The sequence below is a fragment of the Vipera berus genome (genome assembly GCF_964194415.1).
Source record: "Vipera berus genome assembly, chromosome: W".
NCBI lineage: Eukaryota > Metazoa > Chordata > Lepidosauria > Squamata > Viperidae > Vipera > Vipera berus.
Genome location: NC_138210.1, coordinates 64,156,859 through 64,178,745, shown reverse-complemented (window position 1 = coordinate 64,178,745; position 21,887 = coordinate 64,156,859). Strand labels below are relative to the sequence as shown.

Sequence of the window (21,887 nt, the reverse complement as noted above, 5' to 3'; positions counted from 1 at the left end):
CACACCTTGGCTCAATTATAAAAGGGAAGGTGTGGGAGATGCTGGTTGCTGAAGGCAACTGTTCATGTTAAGTATCAAGTTTCTGTGGACTGTGTGTGCCTTGGACATTGACTCAGGTCTATGAGAATAAAAGGGGTCGGTTTTTTTCTTGCGGTTCCTGCCTGTTTCTTGGAAGTGGGGTTTCTCCTTGTGAGCATAACAGGGACTCACGTAGGCTGGGACAGAACACTAAGAAATTTGTTTGGAGAGTTTTGCCCCATTTCACAATTTTTCTTGTTACATTTGTTAACTGAATCACTACAGTTGTTAAAGTTAGTAACCTGGTTTCCCCGTTGACTTGGCTTGTCAGAAGGTCATACTGGGTGATGATCACATGACCCTGGGACAGTGCAATCATCATAAATGTGAGTCAGTTGTGAAACATCCAAATATAAATCACCTGACCATCAGGATGCAGCAGTGGTCATAAGTGAGAAAAATGGTCCTAAGTCACTTTTTCCAGTGCTGTTATAACTTTGAATAGTCACTAAACAAACTGTTAAGTCGAGAACTACCTGTATCCAGCTCAACAAACTAGTCATCAGCAGCTCACTTGCATGGTCAGATTCAGTAAAAAAAAATTAAATCTATTCAGATCTGGATTGATTGATTGATTTAACATTGAGCCTCTAATACAGTTTGAGACCAATCTGGTTCACTTGTAGAATTTGCTGCTGGTATCTATCCATCACCAACTGATTATTTAGATTCTTCTGAATTTGTTTTTGGATCATTAAAGGCGGCTATTGCTTGTATACATTTGCATTAATGGTGGATTGTTGATTTGGGCTGGGAATTCCTTTTTTTTTAAACTGACTTGGTGCTGCAATGGATCTTCACTGGCAGAATGCAATTATTCAGCAAGCATACTAATTATTAAGTTGGCTGCATGCATGTTGCACCAATCCTGCTTATGGAATATTTCTGGAGGAGAGGTGCAACTTGCTCATTCACATACCTGTGTATTTAGAAGAGGGGTACACGGGGCCTGCCAGGAACTGCTGCATTCCAAGTCCCATCAGCCTGAAACAGCATGGCCAGTGATCAAAGGCGAAGAGTCCCTTACCTATTTTGTAGGATTTGGCTATGGATTACTTCATTGAACAGGTAGCAGATTTGAAGTATCTTTCTAAGCTTCAATTGACAATACAATTGCTAACTTGGAAAAAAAAATAACCTATTTTGCAAAGGTGGGTAGTATAACCTTCAGGGCTATAGGCAATTTTTGCACCTCTCCTCTCCACCCACCCCATGTATAGAGTAATTCATACATGGAATAGTTAGCATTTCTAATTATTGCCATTCTCACTGTAGCCTTTGCTGCCTTCTGCAAAAATATTAGGGCCAGCCCCAGCCACTCAAATTTTATCCTTCCTGTCATGGTTTTAGTCTTATGTTGAATAATTCCACAAAGTATTCTAATTAACAATATAAGTACATGCACTGGATACATGCCAAGCTAAGTCATGGATTGCTCTGTGCTACTTTGCTGAATACTTTGTAGGGTTCAGATTTTTCACTAAGCAGTCATATATTACAAACTATACCAAGTTCATATAACATACTTAGCCAAGCATAGCTTAGTATCCCGAATCTGTTCCATTATCTGAAGAGCTGTTGGGACTTGTACTTGGTATAGTTTGATCTGTTGATTTCTGCCCATTTTTGTTCCAGGAATGTAGACTGTTTATAATCTTTTGTGAGAACTACTTTGAAATTGGATGCATGGCATAGTAAATGACATGACTCATGCATTTATAGATCCTGATCTAGTTGCAGATCAGTCCAATTTTTTTTGTTAAGTCAACAAACTCCAATTTTAATTACTTATTTTATTGAAAATAAAGGTGGAGCCTTTGTCTACTGCTACTGTGGCCCAGTGACCTTAGGTTTAGGAGGAAAGTTTCCTTGACGGGCTGTTTCCTATATGTGAACCATGGGGTATTAATGTTTAATAGAGCAATTGGAATGGGCTGGGACACCCAAATTGGTGGGAGGTTCCCTTGTGGAGTAGCAAGGTGATTATTCACAGAGATCCAGAGAAGTGTTAAGAGCTGGAGGAAGATGGAATGGAAGCAAGCAGAGGAGAGAAGGACCTGGTGAGAAGGAGTCAGAAAAAAGAAGGAAGGTGGAATAGAAGTAACAAGGCTTCCAGAAAACTAGGACAGTGAGAGAACAGGAAGAAACTTGGAGAATGGCAGTCATTTTGTAGTGGAGCTAAAAAGAGACTGAAGGTAAAAGAAGAAGCCAATACACTTTCAAATTTGCTGTGAGTGGAGGTGGGCATCATGAGTGCACAAGTCTGAATGTCTTTCCTTGATCTTTGGTCTACTAAAGAAAGAAGATCTAGAGAGTGAAGAAGGACCCTTTGGATTTCTTCACTCCAAACTAATTGGTCTGAGAAGCTTTAGGAGCAGATTGGCCTGACAAGAACCGAAAGCCAACAGTAGGTGGTCCTTACCTGTTCTTCATCTGGTGTCTTTTGCCCTAATCCTTCCGGTTGCAAAGATGGAGAAGTTGCTGGCTGTGAAAATTGGCTGCCTGGTAGGAGTGCTGCTTCTCACTCTTCTGTGCGGCCTCATCCCAGCCCAGATCAAGTGGTTCCATATCAACATGGCCAGAGGTGAGGAATTCACAGTTATCATGATTTCCAGCTAGGTGGGACTAATATAATAGAAAATGTAGAGACAGCACCATAAAGAAACTGGGATTCATTTTTTTTTGTCTCGTAATTTGTTATGAATTTGTGTCACTTAGACAGGCCCTAATTTACTGTAGCAAGTTTTTTTTCCTCTTGGTGAATCAGTATCCTTATTTTGACTGAGTGCTTAGGATAACATTGGCATGTAGGATGCCTTATAACTGATAGGATTATAGGTTATTGCCTTTCAGACAGAGGTAAAGCTTTCCCACAGCCTTTAATTTAGCCTCCCTTACTTCTATGTGAAGATAAGTTATTGAAAACTTCCAACAAGTCATATTAAGTATAATTAATTTTAATAACTTAAGGCACTGTTCCTCAACTTTTAAGATGTGTGGATGTCAACTCCCAGAATTCCCCAGCCATGATGTATTAGCTGGGGAATTCTGGGAGTTGGAAGTCCATACGTCATTGTATTAGAAGTGCCGTAGTGAAGATACAGAGTAGATATAAACCCAGATTGTGTTTAAAAAATGTCTTTATGGGTCTCAGCACAAGAAGCATTTTATAGGAAAAAAATCAGCAGTTAACCTATTGAAAATTGTGAGAACAAGAGAATGGAGAATATAAGAGGAAATCAAAAATCAATTGACTACAGATTTGTGTTTGTTTATATTTGTATGGCCCTCTACTCCCTCTCAGTAACTCTGGGTTGCTTACAAAAATAAAAACCCCAATACACAAACAATAAAAAAAACCAGTAATCACCCACCTCTCCTGGTGACAACAACCAAACAAGCCCCTTGAAGGGCTCCATCCTTTACTGGGTTCTTGTTGGCAAAACCAGATCTTCTGAGTCTTGCAAAAGACTGTTATAGTGGGGGCCAATCTAATCTCTGCAGTGATGATGTTCCAAACAGGGAGCCACCACAGAAAAGGCCAGATGTATCTCCTTAGGTGAGGAGACCTGCCTCCCCACTCAGTTTTCAATGTGTTAAGAGAAAGATTTGAAACATATAATAGGATATTTGGAAATTGAACAGCACAAGACAGGATATGAAACCGTACAAAATTTTATACGTGTACAAATGATGAACGTGTAACTTCTAAAATGTGTATTTATTTATTTTTTTGGAAACTTGGAATGGGAAAACAAGTGAAAGACTTATGATAAAAACTGGGCTAAGAACTTTGGACATAATATTCTGATGGAACAATGATAAAATATGGAAGGACTGAAATTAACACTGTATTGTAATTTAAAAGAGAACTTTTATGAAATGGTATGCCACGACTCCATAAAAATTGTCTAGAGTGTATAAAAGTACTTCTTAACCTATGTTGAAAATGTGGAATAAATGAAGGATCGTTGTGTTTTACCTGTGGACTTGCAAAAAAGCCAGAAAATTTTAAGTTTAAATGCATACAGGCGATTCAAAGAATTTTAAAGCTTTATATTCATTTGAAATGAACTTTTCATGTTGGGACTAATGGATAGACAATTAGAAAAGAGTTCCAGAAGATATATAGATAGATAGATAGATAGAGAGAGAGAGAGAGAGAGAGAGAGAGCAATAATTACATTTATTGATCCCTGGAAATCAAATAGGGAATTTTTGTTGAAAAAGAAAAAAATAAACTTGTGTTGTAGGGATTTGATGACTAGAAAAAAATGTATTGTTGAAATGTTTTAAAAATCTTTAATAAAAATTATATATAAAAATTGTAATTAATTTTAATTTATTTATTTATTTTATTTAACTTATATACTGCCCTATTCCCGTAGGACTCAGGGTGGTTTACAGGGCAATTAAAATCATACCATACAAAAGTTAAAAAATTTAAAACAGTTAATTAAATTTAGAGCCCAAAATTTAAAAGTTAAAACATTAAAACCCCTCAGTCTAGACCCGACAGCTCAAAGAGCCATGTTTTCAGGTCCCGGCAGAATGAGCGGAGGTCGGAGGCAGTCCTAAGTTCAATCGGAAGTTGGTTCCAGAGGGCAGGTGCACCCACAGAGAAGGCCCTCTCTCTGGGAGTCGCCCGCCGGCAATCCTTTACCGGTGGTACCCTAAGAAGGCCCTCCCTGTGGGAGCATACAGGACGATGGGAAGTTGATGCCGGCAGCAGGTGTTCCCTCAAATATCCCAGACCCAAGCCATTTATTTATTTATTTATTTATTTATTTATTTTATTGATGGGATTTATATCCCGCCCTATCTCCCGAAGGACTCAGGGCGGCTAACAACAAAACATATAATAAGTACATAAATCAAGATAAAATGAAATTGAGAACATCAGTGCAATAAAAATTAGAGAATTTAAAAATGAATTAAAAATACTAAATATAAATTAATTAAAATGCCTGTCAGTCTAGGTCAGCCTGGTGGAACAGGTGTGTTTTGAGGCCGCGGCGAAAGGATTGGAGGTTTTGGGCTATCCGAAGCTCAGGGGGGAGCTGATTCCATAGGGTTGGCGCTCCCACAGAGAAGGCCCTCCCCCTGGGGGTCGCCAGCCGACATTGCCTAGCTGACGGTACCCTGAGGAGGCCTTCTCTGTGTGAGCGTACTGGACGATGGGAATTTGTTCCCGGCAGCAGATGGTCCTGCAAGTATCCCGGACCTAAGCCATGTAGGGCTTTAAAGGTAAGTACCAGCACCTTAAATCTCACCCGGAGGGCAACTGGTAGCCAATGCAGCTCACGCAGGGGTGTAATATGGGAGTATCGGGGAGCTCCCATCACAACCCGTGCAGCTGCATTCTGCACCAGCTGAAGCCTCCGGATGGTCTTCAAGGGCAGCCCCATGTAGAGAGCATTACAGTAATCAATATGGGAGGTAACGAGTGCGTGGGTGACTGTACGTAGGGCATCTCGGTCCAAAAAGGGGCGCAATTGGTATATAAGACGAATCTGTGCAAATGCCCCCCTAGCCACGGTTCCAATGTGATCTTCAAAACTGAGTCGTGAATCTAGGAGGACGCCCAGATTGCGTGCTCTATCAATGGGAGGTAACATCTCTCCTCCTATAGTCAGAGATGGAACCTCTTGGACTAAACGAGATGACGGTATGTACAGCCACTCAGTCTTGGCCGGGTTGAGTCGAAGCCTGTTTTCTCCCATCCAAATCTGTACCGCTTCCAGACAACGGGACATCACATCAAGGGCATCACTGGGTTGGTTCGGGGTGGAGATGAATAGCTGGGTATCATCAGCATATTGATGATATTTCACCCCGAAGCTACGGATGATCTCTCCCAGCGGCTTCATATAGATGTTGAACAGGAGGGGCGAGAGCACCGAACCCTGAGGCACTCCACAATTAAGAGGCCTAGGGCTTGACCTCTGCCCTCCTGCCAACACCGTCTGCTAACGGTCCGAGAGGTAGGAGGAGAACCAACGCAGAACGGTGCCTCCCACTCCCAGCCCCTCAAGACGACGCAGCAAGATACCATGGTCGATGGTAACAAAAGCCGCTGATAGATCTAATAGGACCAGGACAGAGGAATAACCTCTATCTCGGGCCCGCCAGAGATCATTCACCAGCGCGACCAATGCCGTCTCCGTGCTGTGCCCTGGTCTGAAACCCGATTGGTACGGATCTAGATATTCAGCTTCCTCCAGGTTCAAAGGGAGCTGTCGTGCCACCACGCTCTCAACGACCTTCGCAAGGAAGCGAAGGTTGGAGACAGGACGGAAGTTGTTTAAAACAGCTGGGTCCAGTGCCGGTTTCTTGAGGAGGGGCCTTACCACCGCCTCTTTCAAGGCAGCAGGGAAGTACCCTTCACTCAGTGAGGCATTGATAACTGCTAGGAGCCAGCCTCGTGTAACCTCCCGAGATGCATAGACTAGCCAGGAGGGACACGGGTCCAACAAACATGTGGCGGCACTTAGTTTCCCCATGATCTTGTCCACTTCATCTGGAGTCACAGGATCGAACTCTTCCCAAATGTACTCGGCCAACTTCATCGTTTTCCTCTCGTTAGATACTGCCCATTTAGGGCTTTATAGGTCATCACCAGCACCTTGAATCTCACTGAGAAGGCAACCGGAAGCCAATGCAGCTCGCGGAGAAGAGGTGTTACACGGGAGTATTGGGGAACTCCCATCACAACATGTGCGGCTGCATTCTGCACCAGTTGAAGCCTCCGAGTGGTCCTCAAGGGCAGCCCCATGTAGAGAGCATTGCAGTAGTCTAACCAGGAGGTCATGAGTGCATGGGTGACTGTGCGTAGGGCATCTCGGTCCAGATAGGGCCGCAACTGGTGCACCAGGCGAACCTGGGCAAAAGCCCCCCTGGTCACGGTTCCTATATGATCTTCAAAGCTGAGCCGTGAGTCCAGGAGGACGCCCAAGTTGCGAGCCCTATCAACGGGGGGGTAACACCTCACTCCCCATCCTTAATGATGGAACAAACTGGTTAACCCAAGATGCCGGTACGTAACCCTGTTGAAATGTACATTAAACCCCTTTTAATTTTTTTTCTCCTGGCCCTTCCCATTTCTTTGTCTTATTCCTGCCTACTCTTTGGAGTAAGCAACATAGCATTGCTACATTGTTTTTCTTAACAGTTAAGTATTTCTGTATGTTAGAAAGAAATTCTTTATCAGTGTTCTGTCCCAGCCACGTGAGTCCTTGTTATGCTCACAAGGAAAAACCCCTCTTCCAAGAAACAGGCAGGAACAACAAGAAAAAACCAACCCCTTTTATTCTCACAGACCTAAGTCAACATCCAAGGCAAACAAACACCTTCCCGATAACATATTATAAATAAAAAAACCACAGTCCACAGAAACTCGATCCTCAACATGAACGGTTGGTTGCCTTTGGCAACCAGCACTTCCCACACCTTCCCTTTTATAGTTCAGCTAAGGTGTGGCTTCCTAATGCCTTCTCCTTTGCCTTTGGAGCCGCCCCATTGCATTCCTCTGTCCTACTCACTTCTCTTGCCTATGCTTTTGTGCATCCTGGCTATTTCCCAACTGTTCTTCATCAGTGTCCAACTCAGGCTCTCAGCACAGCTGTGTCTCAGCCTGAGCGCGAGTAGAGGGGCCAGGCTCCTCATCCGCCTGTATGTCTTGGAGCTCCTCAGAGCCTTCCTCTGACTCTAATATCACTTCAGGCCCCTCCTCATCTGATTCCTCAGACTTAGCAGCCAGGTCCACTGGCTCGTGAGGAATCACAACACTCAGCTTTAGTTGGCATAGAAACAAACAGCAAAAGAAGAGGATGGAAATGGAAGAAGGCATAGATACATTAATATGTATGAGTTAAGTAACTAGAAGTTTCATGTTTGCACAATCTCAAGCGTAAAAACTTGGATGAAGAACAATTGCATGTAAATGCAATCACAATCAACACTCAAACATTATACAAAGTGTAATCTTGCTTAACCCTGTGGAAGACCAAATTTGCTGATTCAAATCCAGTACAGGTAGTCCTCAATGTATGACAAAATTGAGCCCAAAGTTTCTGTTGCAAAGAAAGTGAGTTTTGCTCCATTTAACACAATTGTTAAATGAATAACCGCAGTTGTTAAGTTCGTAACACAGTTGTTAAGAGAATCAGGCTTCCTCATTGATTTTGCTTGCCAGAAGGTTGCAAAAGGTGACCACATGAAACTGCAATCATATATTGTGGAGTGGAGAAGATGGATTGATTATATCCAGAATAAATATGGGACTAAAAAGTTTCATCTAGCATTTGAATAAGTACTGATGTGATATTTATATTGCTTGTAGTTATTTTATAAGAGTTAAAGTGCGATAGATTTAATATTTTATTATTGTTTGCATAAGGTAGACTATGATTGCTTGTATTTTTATACCCTGTATTGAGCTCTGGGAAGTCGGGGAGGGGGGAGGGGGATGGGAGGGAGGTGTTGGGGAGGGTTGGGGAGAGGGGAGGGGGATGGGAGGGGTTTTGTCTTTTAAAAAAATGTATTGTAAAACTTTTCAATAAAAAAAAGAAAGAAACTGCAATCATCATAAATACGTGCCAGTTGCCATGTGCCTGGATTTTGATCATGTGACCACAGTGCAATGGTCATAATTGTGAAAAATGGTCATAAGTCAATTTTTCGGGGCTTATGCAAGAAAGGTAGTCCTCAACTTACCGGTTGTTTGATGGCAATTCGAAGATACAACAGACTTTTAAAATGATGTTTATGACCCATCCTTGAAGTTATGACTGCCACACATCTCAGTCATGTGATTGCATTTGGCAACCGGCTAGCATTTACAACCAGTTGCAATGTTATGTTGTCATGTAACTCTGATTTGTGACTTTTTTTTGGCCAGTTTCTGGTGTTTTTGCTGGTCTCCGCTAGCTCTTCAAGGAAACCTCATTCCAGAGGGAAGGTAGTGTGATAAGGGGGATGTGCTTGAAAGGTCCCGAGATTTGGCATTGTTTAATTGAAGGGACCTCGAGTACACCACTCCTGCAGATGGAAACAGCTGGGCAGACACTATTGTGATCCCTTAAGTATGCAGTGCTCTGTTGTTCTGATAGACTTAATATCTGATCACAAGTTGCCCTCTTACTCATTTGATCAGAAAAAAATAATCCCACTTCAAAGGAAATATACCTTGATCTGCTGTTTAATCCCATTGTGATTAGTATAATTTTACACTTAATATATTTATAGCCCTTTGATTGCAGTGGGAATGACTGTGGGAGTGAGAACGAGGTTCATTTTGAGCAATGCCTTTTCAGCTTAATCCTGGGCATGTTCTCCTTTAGTCAGTAGTCTAACTATATTCAAGGCTTCCTTTTCTTCTTCCTCTTCCTCTTCCTCTTCCTCTCCCTCTCCTCTCCTCTCCCCTGCCTTCCCCTCCCCTCTCATCTCCATTCCATCCTCAAGGACAACTTATTCTACAGTGTTTAAATATGTTAGATTCAGGCTTAATATAAAAGTGTGCTTTCTTGCAACTAACAGGAAATCCTTTAAGAAAGATCACTAGAGCAGAGACAACCAACAATTGAAGATCCCAACACACACACACACACACACACACACACCACACAAAATACAAAAAAAATCTATAAAGTAGCTTTCACAGTATCTTACTACTTTCTCAGAATGACGACAGTGGTGTCGGCTTCGTTCCTTTGGGACATGTACATGACTTCGTGACACATGTAGAAAACCACAGTGTAGCTTGTACCGTCCTCATGCTCTTTCGCACTTCCAACAGATGCTGATCTTAATATGTGTATTATGTCATATGCAGATTGTATATAATACAGCTATATACTAAACTTTGAAAGTAGCAACCTACAGCTATACTAAATCTTTACTTGTCTTTTTTTTGTTTTTTCATCAATTTCTCCCTAAAGGCTATTTGCCAATATCATTGAAACCAGAATGGTATTAAAAGATTTTTCTGGTCTTTCTGTCAGGGGTTAGATCAATAGCAATAGCAGTTAGACTTACAGTCATGGCCGAAATTGTTGGCACCCCAGAAATTTTTCCAGAAAATCAAGTATTTCTCACAGAAAAGTATTGCAGGAACACATGTTTTGCTATACACAGGTTTATTCCCTTTGTGTGTATTGGAACACAACAAAAAAGGGAAGAAAAAAAGCAAATTGGACATAATGTCAAACAAAACTCCAAAAATGGGCCGGACAAAATTATTGGCACCCTTAACTTAATATTTGGTTGCACACCCTTTGGAAAAAATAACTGAAATCAGTTGCTTCCTATAACCATCAATAAGCTTCTTACACCTCTCACCCGGAATTTTGGACCACTCTTCCTTTGCAAACTGCTCCAGGTCTCTCTTATTGGAAGGGCGCCTTTTCCCAACAGCAATTTTAAGATCTCTCCACAGGTGTTCAATGGGATTCAGATCTGGACTCATTGCTGGCCACTTCAGAACTCTCCAGCGCTTTCTTGTCATCCATTTCTGGGTGCTTTTTGACGTATGTTTGGGGTCATTGTCCTGCTGGAAGACCCAAGATCTCGGACGCAAACCCAGCTTTCTGGCACTGGGCTCTACAGTGCGACCCAAAATCCTTTGGTAATCCTCAGATTTCATGATGCCTTGCACACATTCAAGGCACCCAGTGCCAGAGGCAGCAAAACAACCCCAAAACATCATTGAACCTCCACCACATTTCACTGTAGGTACTGTGTTCTTTTCTTTGTACATCTCATTTCATTTTCGGTAAACAGTAGAATGATGTGCTTTACCAAAAAGCTCTATCTTGGTCTCATCTGTCCACAAGACATTTTCCCAGAAGGATTTTGGCTTACTCGAGTACATTTTGGCAAACTGTAATCTTGCTTTTTTATGTCTCTGTGCCAGCAGTGGGGTCCTCCTGGGTCTCCTGCCATAGCGTTTCATTTCATTTAAATGTCGACGGATAGGTCACGCTGACACTGATGCTCCCTGAGCTTGCAGGACAGCTTGCATTCCTTTGGAACTTGTTTGGGGCCGCTTATCCACCATCCGGACTATCCTGCGTTGCAACCTTTCATCAATTTTTCCCTTCTGTCCACGACCAGGGAGATTCGCTACAGTGCCATGGGTTGCAAACTTCTTGATAATGTTGCGCACTGTGGACAAAGGCAAATCTAGATCTCTGGAGATGGACTTGTAACCTTGAGATTGTTGATATTTGTCCACAGTTTTGGTTCTCAAGTCCTCAGACAGTTCTCTTCTCCTCTGTCTGTTGTCCATGCTTAGTGTGGCACACACAGACACACAATGCAAAGACTAAGTGAACTTCTCTCCTTTTTATCTGCTTTCAGGTGTGATTTTTATATTGCCAACACCTGTTATTTGCCCCAGGTGGGTTTAAAGGAGCATCACATGCTTGAAACAATCTTGTTTACCCACAATTTTGAAAGGGTGCCAATAATTTTGTCCGGTCCATTTTTGGAGTTTTGTTTGACATTATGTCCAATTTGCTTTTTTTCCTCCCATTTTTTGTTGTGTTCCAATACAAACAAAGGGAATAAACCTGTGTATAGCAAAACATGTGTTCCTGCAATACTTTTCTGTGAGAAATACTTGATTTTCTGGAAAAATTTCTGGGGTGCCAACAATTTCGGCCATGACTGTATATACCGCTTCACAGTGCTTTATAGGATTCTCTAAGCAGTTTACAGAGTCAGCCTATTGCCCTCAACAATCTGGATTCTCATTTTACCAACTATGGAAGGATGGAAGGCTGAGTCAACCTTGAGCTGGTCAGAATCGAATTGCTGTAGCCTACAATACTGCCATCTAACCACTGCACCACCATGGTTCTTATAAATTGTCTAGCAGCCATTAACACAAAGCACGTACTTATGTAGCAAGTTTTCATTTGCTCCTCTGAATGCCAATAATGGAGTTTATCTAGGTTCCAGTTAGTTATTTCCTATTTCAGTAAAAGAAAGCTTTTTCACAATCCTGAATTCTCATGTTGGACCACCACAAATGTAAATAAGTTTCCACTTTTGACAACATCCTCACTGATGCAGATAGTCCTTGCGAATCATTCCTTTAGTGACTGTTCAAGGTTGCAACAGCACTGAAAAAAATGTGGCTTGTGACTGGTCTTTGCTCTTATGACCGCTGCAGAATTCCCATCTGATTGTGATTTAAGCACTTTGCTCACCAGCATATATTTACAATTTTGCAGCATCTCAAGGTCATGTTATTTGCAACCTTCCCAGTTGGCTTCCAACAAGCAAAGTCAGTGGAGGAAGCCAGGTTTCTTAACAAGGGTATATAATTCACTTAATCACCCTGGCAAAAAAAGCTTGTAAAACTGGGTGTGGTGATGTGATGACTCACTCAACAACCACATTGCTTAGCCGTGGATTGTAGTCCTGATTGCGTTCGTAAATCAAGGATTACCTTTACAATGGATTGAGTACAAACATTCGGTTGGCGTACTGTCCATGGTGCTGGAAATTAGGGGGGGGGGAAATGCTTGATGCATTCAAGTAGATGATCACCAAAACAAACAATAACAAGGAAAACATAACAATATCACCAAAACAAATCACCAAACAAATTACCAAAACAAACCTACCTGGGCAGGTAATCTTAAATATCTTTCTCTCTTCCATTTATTTTCAGGGAAGCATCGGCGCATCCTCAGTTTTATTGGCTGCTTCGCTGCGGGGGTCTTCCTTGGTGCCTGTATTATGCACATGGTGGCTGATGCTCTGGGTGATATTGAAACAGAAATAAGAAAACGACAGCACGTGGTGAGTGCTCTAATAAGAACTAGATTCCCATTTTTTTCCATCATGTGAACTGGATTGTGCTTATTTAGAAAAAAATAAGTCAATGTAGGACAGGAAAAAATTCTGATATTCTAATTTACCAATTACTGTACTTCAGTGATCTCCTCTGCAAGTCAATGTAATAATCTCCTTGGCTATTGTTTGCTTCAGGTGTCTTCAAACTTGCCTCTTTTATGGCTTGTGGACTTCAGCTCCCAGAATTCCTCAGCCAGGCATGCTGGCTGAGAAATTCTGGGAATTGAAGTCCACAAGTCATAAAAGGGCCAAGTTTGAAGACCCCTGGTTTACTCTCACAGCAAGACTCTTATGATGTAGATTGATATGAAAGTGACTGGCCCAAAGAATTGAGCCTGGATTTTCCTGTTCAGTGACCTGACCCAATTTATAGGTTTCCATATAGAATAATTATAATTATAATTATCACTGGGCATTGTGTAAAAAATACGACTTGCCTGTGTCCAAAAAGTCATGGGAACATAGGGTGGAAAAAGTTGTCAAGAATGAGAGGATGAAGATCTTGTGGGTCTTCCGAATACAAACAGATCGCCATTTGGAACACAACACGCCAGATATTGCAGTCATAGAGAACCGAAGCGTACAGTTGATTGATATCGCTGTACCAGGAGATGCCAGAGTCAAAGAAAAAGAACTGGAAAAAATTATGAAATACTGTGACCTGGCCATTGAAACTGCAGGATTATGGATGAAACGTGTAACAGTGATACCCATTGTCATCAGGGGACTGGGAACTATGTCCAAAACTTTGCAAAATACATCAAGAAATTGCGGCTTCCTGCAATAACTCCAGCAAAGCTACAAAAAACTGCGCTACTTGGAACATCTTACATTTTAAGGAGATACCTGGTTGATACCTAGGATGCTGGCAGCAACCTGTGTCAACCATTAGTGCCAGTCAATTTGAGTGTTCAGTTGATTGAGTTTCATGTTTTACGAATAAAGGTTTTATAATAATATTAATAAAAAAACAACTACACTGTCATGCACAAGATCACATGAAACCTTATGATCTCTTGAGGTTTAGGACATGTTGTTATTTGTTTTAATGACAGTGAACTAGATTGTATGTAGATGATCCTGGATAAGTTGGTCAAATCCCCCTCTGACCACATCACCCTGCTAACTAATTATTGCCAATTACTGCAGCAATTCTGGACCAGAGTTAGCAATAATCTTACCTAGTAAGAACAGTGACTTAAGACTGCCTTTCTTAAGACAGCAAGAAAATCTGATTTTCTTCTCCCTGCATGTGTATGCATGCCTTTAAATAGTGTAACTATTTAAAAGAATGATGCCTTTTGCAACTGATTCTTAAGAGTCAGTATGAAACAGTGATGTTGCAAAACGTTAATTGCTTGGAAAGCCAAATTCAGTACATGGGGATATATCACCTTCAGACTGATATCTTCCTTTCATTTCTGCAGTAGTTTTGATTGAATACAGTTTTGTGTCCAAAACACTGATGTTGTGTTGTTTCTAGGAGAGTGCCAGACATAAAGAAAATAACACCTACATAGACACTGTTAATGATTCAGAGGTAAGTATCCCATTGTTTGAGAACTTCGCTTTCCCTTCATCTTGGCATTTATTAATCAGATGATTTTACTACTGATTGGGAACCTGTAATTTTCCAGATGTTGGATTCCAACTCCCATTGTTCCTGGCCATTGGGCATGCTTCCTGGGATGATTGAAGTTGGAGTTTGAAAATCATGTTTGATTCAAAGAATGTATTGCCTCCCTCTGCCAACATCATGACCTTCAAACTTTGATCATGATGAGGAACCTGTGAACTTCCAATGTTCTTGAATTCCACAGATTCCTCATCATGATCGAGATTTGACAATCATGAAGTCAGCAGAGGGAAGGCAATCCATTCTTTCAGTCAAATGTGATTTGAGTTCAGAACTTCAGGGGTGTAGCTGAAAAATACAGAGTAACTTCCCATTGCTTTCTAACTAACCAGGTCTGATCCTGCTTAGCTAATGGAGAGCCGCTAACATCAGCTAGATGTTGCTACATAGGTGGGTAGAACAATGTCTCTCAACCTTGTCATGTTTAAGTTGTATGAACTTCAACTCCCAGAATTCCCCAACCAGCATGCTGGCTGGGGAATTCTGGAAGCTGAAGTCCATACATCGTAGAGTTTCCATGGATGAGAAACACCGGGTTAGAGAGAAATAAATTACTTGACTGTTACCTCTGTGAATCATATTTTATATCATTCTAGCTGAAGTAGAACCAGTAACTCCAATAGTTGGCAGAGTGTTCAAATTTGTAACAGAATGGGTGTGGATAGCTTGCAAGATTAAATTTTGTATTGGTTCCCCATTTTGCAATATTTTCAATTATTTAATCTCTCAAGCTCAGCTTTCACTTGGCTTTAGAGCTTTCAAAGAGCTATATACTTTGAGTTTTGATTAGATTAGACAACTTTAAATTATTTGTTGACTTGTCTTAGAGCTCTTCTAATCACTGCTTTTATGTCACTGGTCCACCTGGTGTGATAACTTATCATGTGAGAAAACTGTTCTTGATTTGGTATCCTGTTTGAGACTTAATCTTTTTTTTTAATTTGTGGTTGTCATTTTTCTAGAAGACTTTTTAAAAACCAAGCTTTAAAACAAGGACAAGTAAATTGAAATACACACATTTTGAACAATCGCTCTTAGGGCAATGTAGTATTTTGGATTTAAATTTGAAAAGTTGTTTCCAGGTATTCAGGCATATACAGTATATGCTTCACTTGCCAGCTCTTCATTAAATTAGTGATACTTTCTCAGCATCATGCAGCAATTATGAAAAAGACATGGCTGCTTTTAAAACACCAAGAGGTACACTCCAAAATACTTGCTCAAGAGTCATATCCAAAGCATTGCAAAGCCTTTAAAGCAGAAGTGGCTTTACAATAATAATCTTGGCTACAGGAATGATTCTCCCCAACAATCTGAGTCCTTACTTTACTCACCTTAGAAGGTTGAAAGTCTGAGTCAATCTTGAGCCTCTCAGTATTGAACTCCAGACTGTGGGCAGAGTTAACCTGCAATATTGCATTCTAACCACTGCACAGTTGATCAGAAGGACATGTTTATTGCTGCTCACCTGTTGACAGGAATCTTGCCAGACTAATGCACTCGTGACAGAAACTACTAGATAAGTACTGCAAGCTTTAGGGAGGATTGCTTTCCACCACCCCCTTAGCAGTTCCAAGCTAGTCAGTCTTTTCATTCCTCCCAGATTCACGTCAGCTCCAGATTCCACTACGTCATTGGACTTCAATCTCCAGAATTCACCACTCAGTAAGAACTTTGTCAGTGGGGGCTGGGTTAGGACAGAGTAGTAAAAACTGTAAGCTAACATGTTCACAAGGCATTAGGATGGGGATAAGTAATTTAGGAACTTCTTTATTTATAAGTGATTTAGGAACCAATATGTAATCTTTCACAAACTGGCTTTTTGACTCAACAATACCCTGTCCGTAGGCCATGAGGAGGTGACTCTTGGCCTTCCAGGTATTGCTGCACTACAGTTCCCAGCATTCCTCATCATTGGCAGTATTTCCTACTTCTCTTGTTCGCTTGCATTTGTGCCAGAAGCACCTAAGACAGTTCCAAGTTGAAAGAATTAGCTGGGGACATCACTGTTCCTCGGGGGATGCCTGATTGGGGGCTCCTTTCATATCCTCGTTAATATGCCCATTGAAGTGGTACCTATTTATCTACCTGCAATATTCTCTCTGGAACTGCTAGGTGGGCAGGAGCAGGAGTGAATGATGGTCACCTATAGAAGCGCTCGGGTCTTGAATGCAGGCTTGCTAATCATCATTCTAACCACCTGAGCCACCGTGCACCTTCCATTTCTCTTGCTTACTCTGACAGATAACAGGAGGGAAGATGCAAACCTGGGGAAGGGAACCCATTTCAATGGCCAAAAAATCAGCCAAATTCTTTTGAGGAGGAGGCTACCATGGATGGAAGAATGGGGGGAAAATGGGGGAGGGGCATGTAAACATGGGTAGGAGCTGAACTTTCCTGATTTTCAGAGGGTTCCCCCCCAAGAGTAATATAATTTCCTTTTTTAAAAAAAAATAAACACTATTATTCTGTGGCTGAAGTTAGTAAAAAGTTATTTTTTTTATCACAACTTGCTTGCCCCTGCTTTAATTTATGTTTTTTTCTTCAGAACTTGGTCTCTGGCATCAGGACAATAGGTTACACCCCTGGGAGGCGTCCTACGAGTATATTGATTCACGTCAGTCCAAGACGGGTGACATCAGATTTAAGATCTAGGAAACTGGGCCACTGCTCAACCTCACGTAGATCCTAGGACAATTGAGATAATAAATGGGTGTTAGAAGAACATGTTTTGTTTTTCCATTCTTGTTCCACAGAGAACAAAAAAGCAAGATTAAAATTTGCTTCACACGGACACATCCTTTAAATTATGATGTGGAGAATTCAGCCTCACACAAGATTGCATTCTTGGAAATGTTCATATACTTTTTTTCAAGTGCCTTTCTATACTGGGTGGAAGATCTTTGTTTTGTTCCCAGTAGAAATGTTGATAATTTAGAGAGTAAGGAATTAGTATCCATGAAGGAAGAGTTTCCGTTCAGGGATACTTCACTGCCATCTGCTGTTCCAATCCTAGTATTGCCACCCATCAATTCTCCAGAATCAGTAGTAAAAGCACTTTAAAATGTATTTATTTATTTATTCATCAAACCAAAATTCCAAATTTGAGCAAACACAATGAAAAACCTGTGACAGGAACGGTAGGCACATTAGTGCATTACACACTAGGGACCTTAAGGAACTTCTTAAATATGGGATGAGGTCAACAGAAGTTAAGTTGAAATTACAACTATGAAAGTTAGTAGCTACTACATATAAGATTTCCTTAGTTTTGCTTTCACTTCTTGGCAGAGGTTGGCAAGTAGAGGGGAGGAAAAACCCTGAAAAAATGTAACAAACATTTGCCTGTTAATCTTGAAAGATTTGAAATCCTTTGTGTACCTTAACAACTGCTTTGCCATGCAGACTGATGGATGACTTTTGAAAAGTAGCATTGGGGTATTTTTCCAGATTTTTCAATGTAGGAATAAAACTATAGTTGTTCATGACTAAATAAGTCTCCTGGTCTTGGATCCTTGGAGCAAATGGAGCATAGTCATGAGGCCAGCAAAATCCAGATTCAAGACTCCATTCAACAATGGTCATTCATGGGATTCTCTGGATGGATCACATTCATTTTGGCCAGCCTAAAATCCAAATTACAGTATTCAGTATACAGTAGCTTGGTTGCAGTAGTGACTGACATTTTGTCTGTTTGGTTTTCCAGGCCAAGCTGCCAGTGCGCATCACTGTTGGTCAGAGATATTTATGGATGCCTCTGTAAAATAATAATAATAATAATAATAATAATAATAATAATAATAATAATAATAATAATAATAATAATAATATATTTTATTTATTTTATTTTTATTTTATTTTAATTCCATTTATATCCCGCCCTTCTCCGAAGACTCAAGGCGCCTTACAAGCTTAGCAGTAGCCTTCATTCTATGTATATGCCTGCTTATTAGGGCTTTCACACACACACCCCAAGCGGCATTATTACAAAGTCAGCTTAATTGCCCCCAACAATCTGGGTCCTCATTTTACCTACCTCGGAAGGATGGAAGGCTGAGTCAACCTTGAGCCTGGTGGGACTCGAACCTGCACTAATTGCAGGCAGCTGGTGTTACTTAAGGAGGCATTAGCCCACTGCTCCACCAAGGCTCTTTTTTAAAATAATAATAGTAATAGTAATAGTAGTAGTTGGAAGGTACCCTGGAGGTCATCTAGTCCAACCCCCTGCTCAGGCAGGAAACCTGTTGAGGGGAGTTGGTTTCCTTTACAACTGAGCGTAATGTGTAATACAAGTCCTCATTCAGCAGCTTGTGTTCAAAGGGAGCTTGCAACCTTTGCCTTGGAATTGAGGACTTTCAATATTCAGCCAAATTGTTTAAACATCCAGCTAGTTTTTTTTCTTCTTCTTTCTAGCATCCCCATTTTTTTTATTAGAGTTCCAAAGAACTCAAAAACACCCATGTTTTTAAGAGAAGGATTAGGGGTGGGGGACATGATAGCCTTGAGGGACTGTCACAAAGAAGAGGAGATTGACTGCTAACAGTGAGAACAATTCATCAGTGGAAGAGCTTGCCTTCAGAAGTTGGAGGTTTTTAAGAAGAGACTGGACAGCCACTTGTCTGGTATAAGGTCTCCTGCTTCAGCAGGGTGTTGGACTAGAAAATCTCCAAGATCCTTTACAACTTTTTTTTTTAGATTCAGTTATGTTAGATTTAAAAGGGACGCGGTGGCTCAGTGGGTTAGGACGCTGAGCTTGTCGATCAGAAGGTCGGCAGTTTGGCAGGTCAAATCCCGAGTGCCGCGTAACAGAGTGAGAGCCTGTTACTCGTCCCAGCTCCTGCCAACCTAGCAACCCCTTCCAACTTTATGATTCCATGATTGCTTTAGACAGATCTGAGTTTGTTCCCATGCTTAACAATTCAGTTTTGCCCAGGTTCAGGTTCATCCTTAGGCAGGCGAATTTCCTGAATGGATTTTTCTTCTTCAGTTCAACCAACTCCAGAAAACGCTGTAAGAAACTTAAGGACGTGCTAATTGAGGGAAGGGGAGATTTTTTTTTAAATTTAATTCCATTTATATCCCGCCCTTCTCCGAAGACTCAGGGCGGCTTACAAGCTTAGCAGTAGCCTTCATTCTATGTATATGCCTGCTTATTAGGGCTTTCACCACCCGCCCAAGCGGCATTATTACAAAGTCAGCTTAATTGCCCCCAACAATCTGGGTCCTCATTTTACCTACCTCGGAAGGATGGAAGGCTGAGTCAACCTTGAGCCTGGTGGGATGCGAACCTGCACTAATGGCAGGCAGCTGGTGTTACTTAAGGAGGCATTAGCCCACTGCTCCACCAAGGCTCTTGAAATTTAGCCTGAACTTATAAATTATACAGTGATGTAATTTATATGTGAATTCCTAATGATTCTGTTTCTCTCCCCACTCTCTTCCCTTTCTCCCTTGGCAGCTGTACCCATATGGAGAGCTCATAATTTCACTGGGTTTCTTCCTGGTGTTTTTTATCGAAAGCATGGTGCTCCACTGTTGCCCCCAGGCTGTTCACTCCCATGGCAACCATGAAAACAATGAGGATCACAAGGAGCTCCCACCTTCTCACAGTTCTTTCCGGGCATTTATACTCTTCCTGTCGCTGTCCTTTCATTCAGTCTTTGAAGGACTTGCCATTGGTGTGCAAAAGGAGGCCACAGACACCATCCAACTTTGCCTGGCCGTGCTCATCCACAAAGCCATCATGAGTTTCAGCTTGTCTTTGAAGCTGGTGCAGAGTAGCACTAGGTTCCAATGGAGGATGCTCTACCTGGTGGTCTTTGCTCTGATGTCTCCTATCGGTATCAGCGTGGGCATCGGCGTCTCTCTTTCCAATGGGGACGGTAGCGGTCTGGCTCAAGCAGTCCTTGAAGGGGTGTCAGCAGGAACTTTTCTCTACATCACATTCCTGGAAATTCTTCCTTACGAGCTGAGTTCACACGAAAGCCCTCTCACCAAGTTCCTTTTTATCAGCCTAGGCTTCTCGATAATGGCTGTCATTGCCATTTGGGCATGAAACATTGCTCATGCTAAGGGACATGGGAAACCTGCCTTCCAGGCTGCCCATCGGCCATTGTCGATACACAGAGCTGTTTGTTTTTGTCTTCTCTGGCACTTTGTGTTGTGATCTTTTAATGCTGCTTATGCCACCATACTTGCCTTGAGTAAGTAGACAAAAATGTAGTAAGAAGACAAATAACAATCCTCCAAGGAAGTACAAGAGAGAACTCAGAGATCTACTTAAAAATAGTTGACTGTGACAAATTAAGACATCAAAGGGACTCATTTTCACTTCTTGAGCTACTGGAAGGCTGTAATTCAATCTTCTCAATCACTTGTCTTGCATAAAACTGAAGACTGTAGAGCAGGGGTGTCAAACTCAATTTCATTAAAGGCCGCATCAGCATTGAGGTTGCCCTCAGGGGGCCGGGTGGGTATAGCCAGGGTGGGCATGGACTACTGGGTGGGTATGGCTAGAGTGCGTATGGCCTACTGGGTGGGCGTGGCCAGCTCTACATCATTTGCATCAAGAGTGCCTATGGGGGCCTGGGCAGGAGTTGGACAGATCTGAGGGTCTCTGGCAGAAGGAGGGTCTCTGGGCCAGGGCCAAGGCAGTGGGGGCCGTTCCCTCACTGTTTCCAGGATGGCTTCGCGGACCACATGAAACCACTTCGCGGGCCGGATCCGGCCCCCGGGCCTTGTGTTTGACATGTCTGCTGTAGAGTAAAACAAAAAATCAACAACAACAACAAAACATAATGGAAGAAGCAGAGCCTTCTGCAGTGGAGGTCAATGTTGAAAACGGTGTTGTGTTGTCTCAACACAAGTGCCATCTTTATCTACATGTGTTGTGCTACTGGATGGATGCACGAAAGGGGCATAGCTACTACTATCATAATTCTGCGAAACATCGATTCTTGAAAACATCTCTGAGAAGAAGGCAATAACTACCATCTTATTATTGCTAAGTCCAGGACTTGGCTGGGAAGAATATTTAAGGGTTGGGAATGGGATGTAAACAAAAAATTGAATGGCCCCTTCCTTTTTTAGGAAGTCATATAAAGAGAAGACAGGCCATTGTACCTGGAATGAGAAAAGGAGAGGTAAAGGAAATGTTAATTCAATATACTTTGAAAAATAACACAAAAAACATTTTTCTGGTGAACATTCATTCTGTAATTAAACATAAGGACATAGTCATGTTGATGTCCCCCTTACTATATACCTTACTCACACACCCATTCAAGATACTATCCTACTAGGAAAAGAA

The 21,887-nt window shown here is 41.6% G+C and overlaps 1 protein-coding gene across 1 annotated transcript; it reads left to right on the top strand.

Annotated features, from left to right (window-relative positions):
- Positions 1 to 1,464: 1,464 nt before the first annotated feature.
- On the top strand, positions 1,465 to 20,981 carry LOC308676781 (zinc transporter ZIP2-like). Its single transcript, XM_081342804.1, has 5 exons — positions 1,465 to 2,273; positions 2,377 to 2,662; positions 12,758 to 12,888; positions 14,426 to 14,482; positions 20,037 to 20,981. The coding sequence occupies exons 2-5, from the start codon at positions 2,548 to 2,550 to the stop codon at positions 20,631 to 20,633; spliced, it is 900 nt and encodes a 299-aa protein (XP_081198930.1). The 5' UTR covers positions 1,465 to 2,273; positions 2,377 to 2,547; the 3' UTR covers positions 20,634 to 20,981.
- The last annotated feature ends 906 nt before the right edge of the window (positions 20,982 to 21,887 follow it).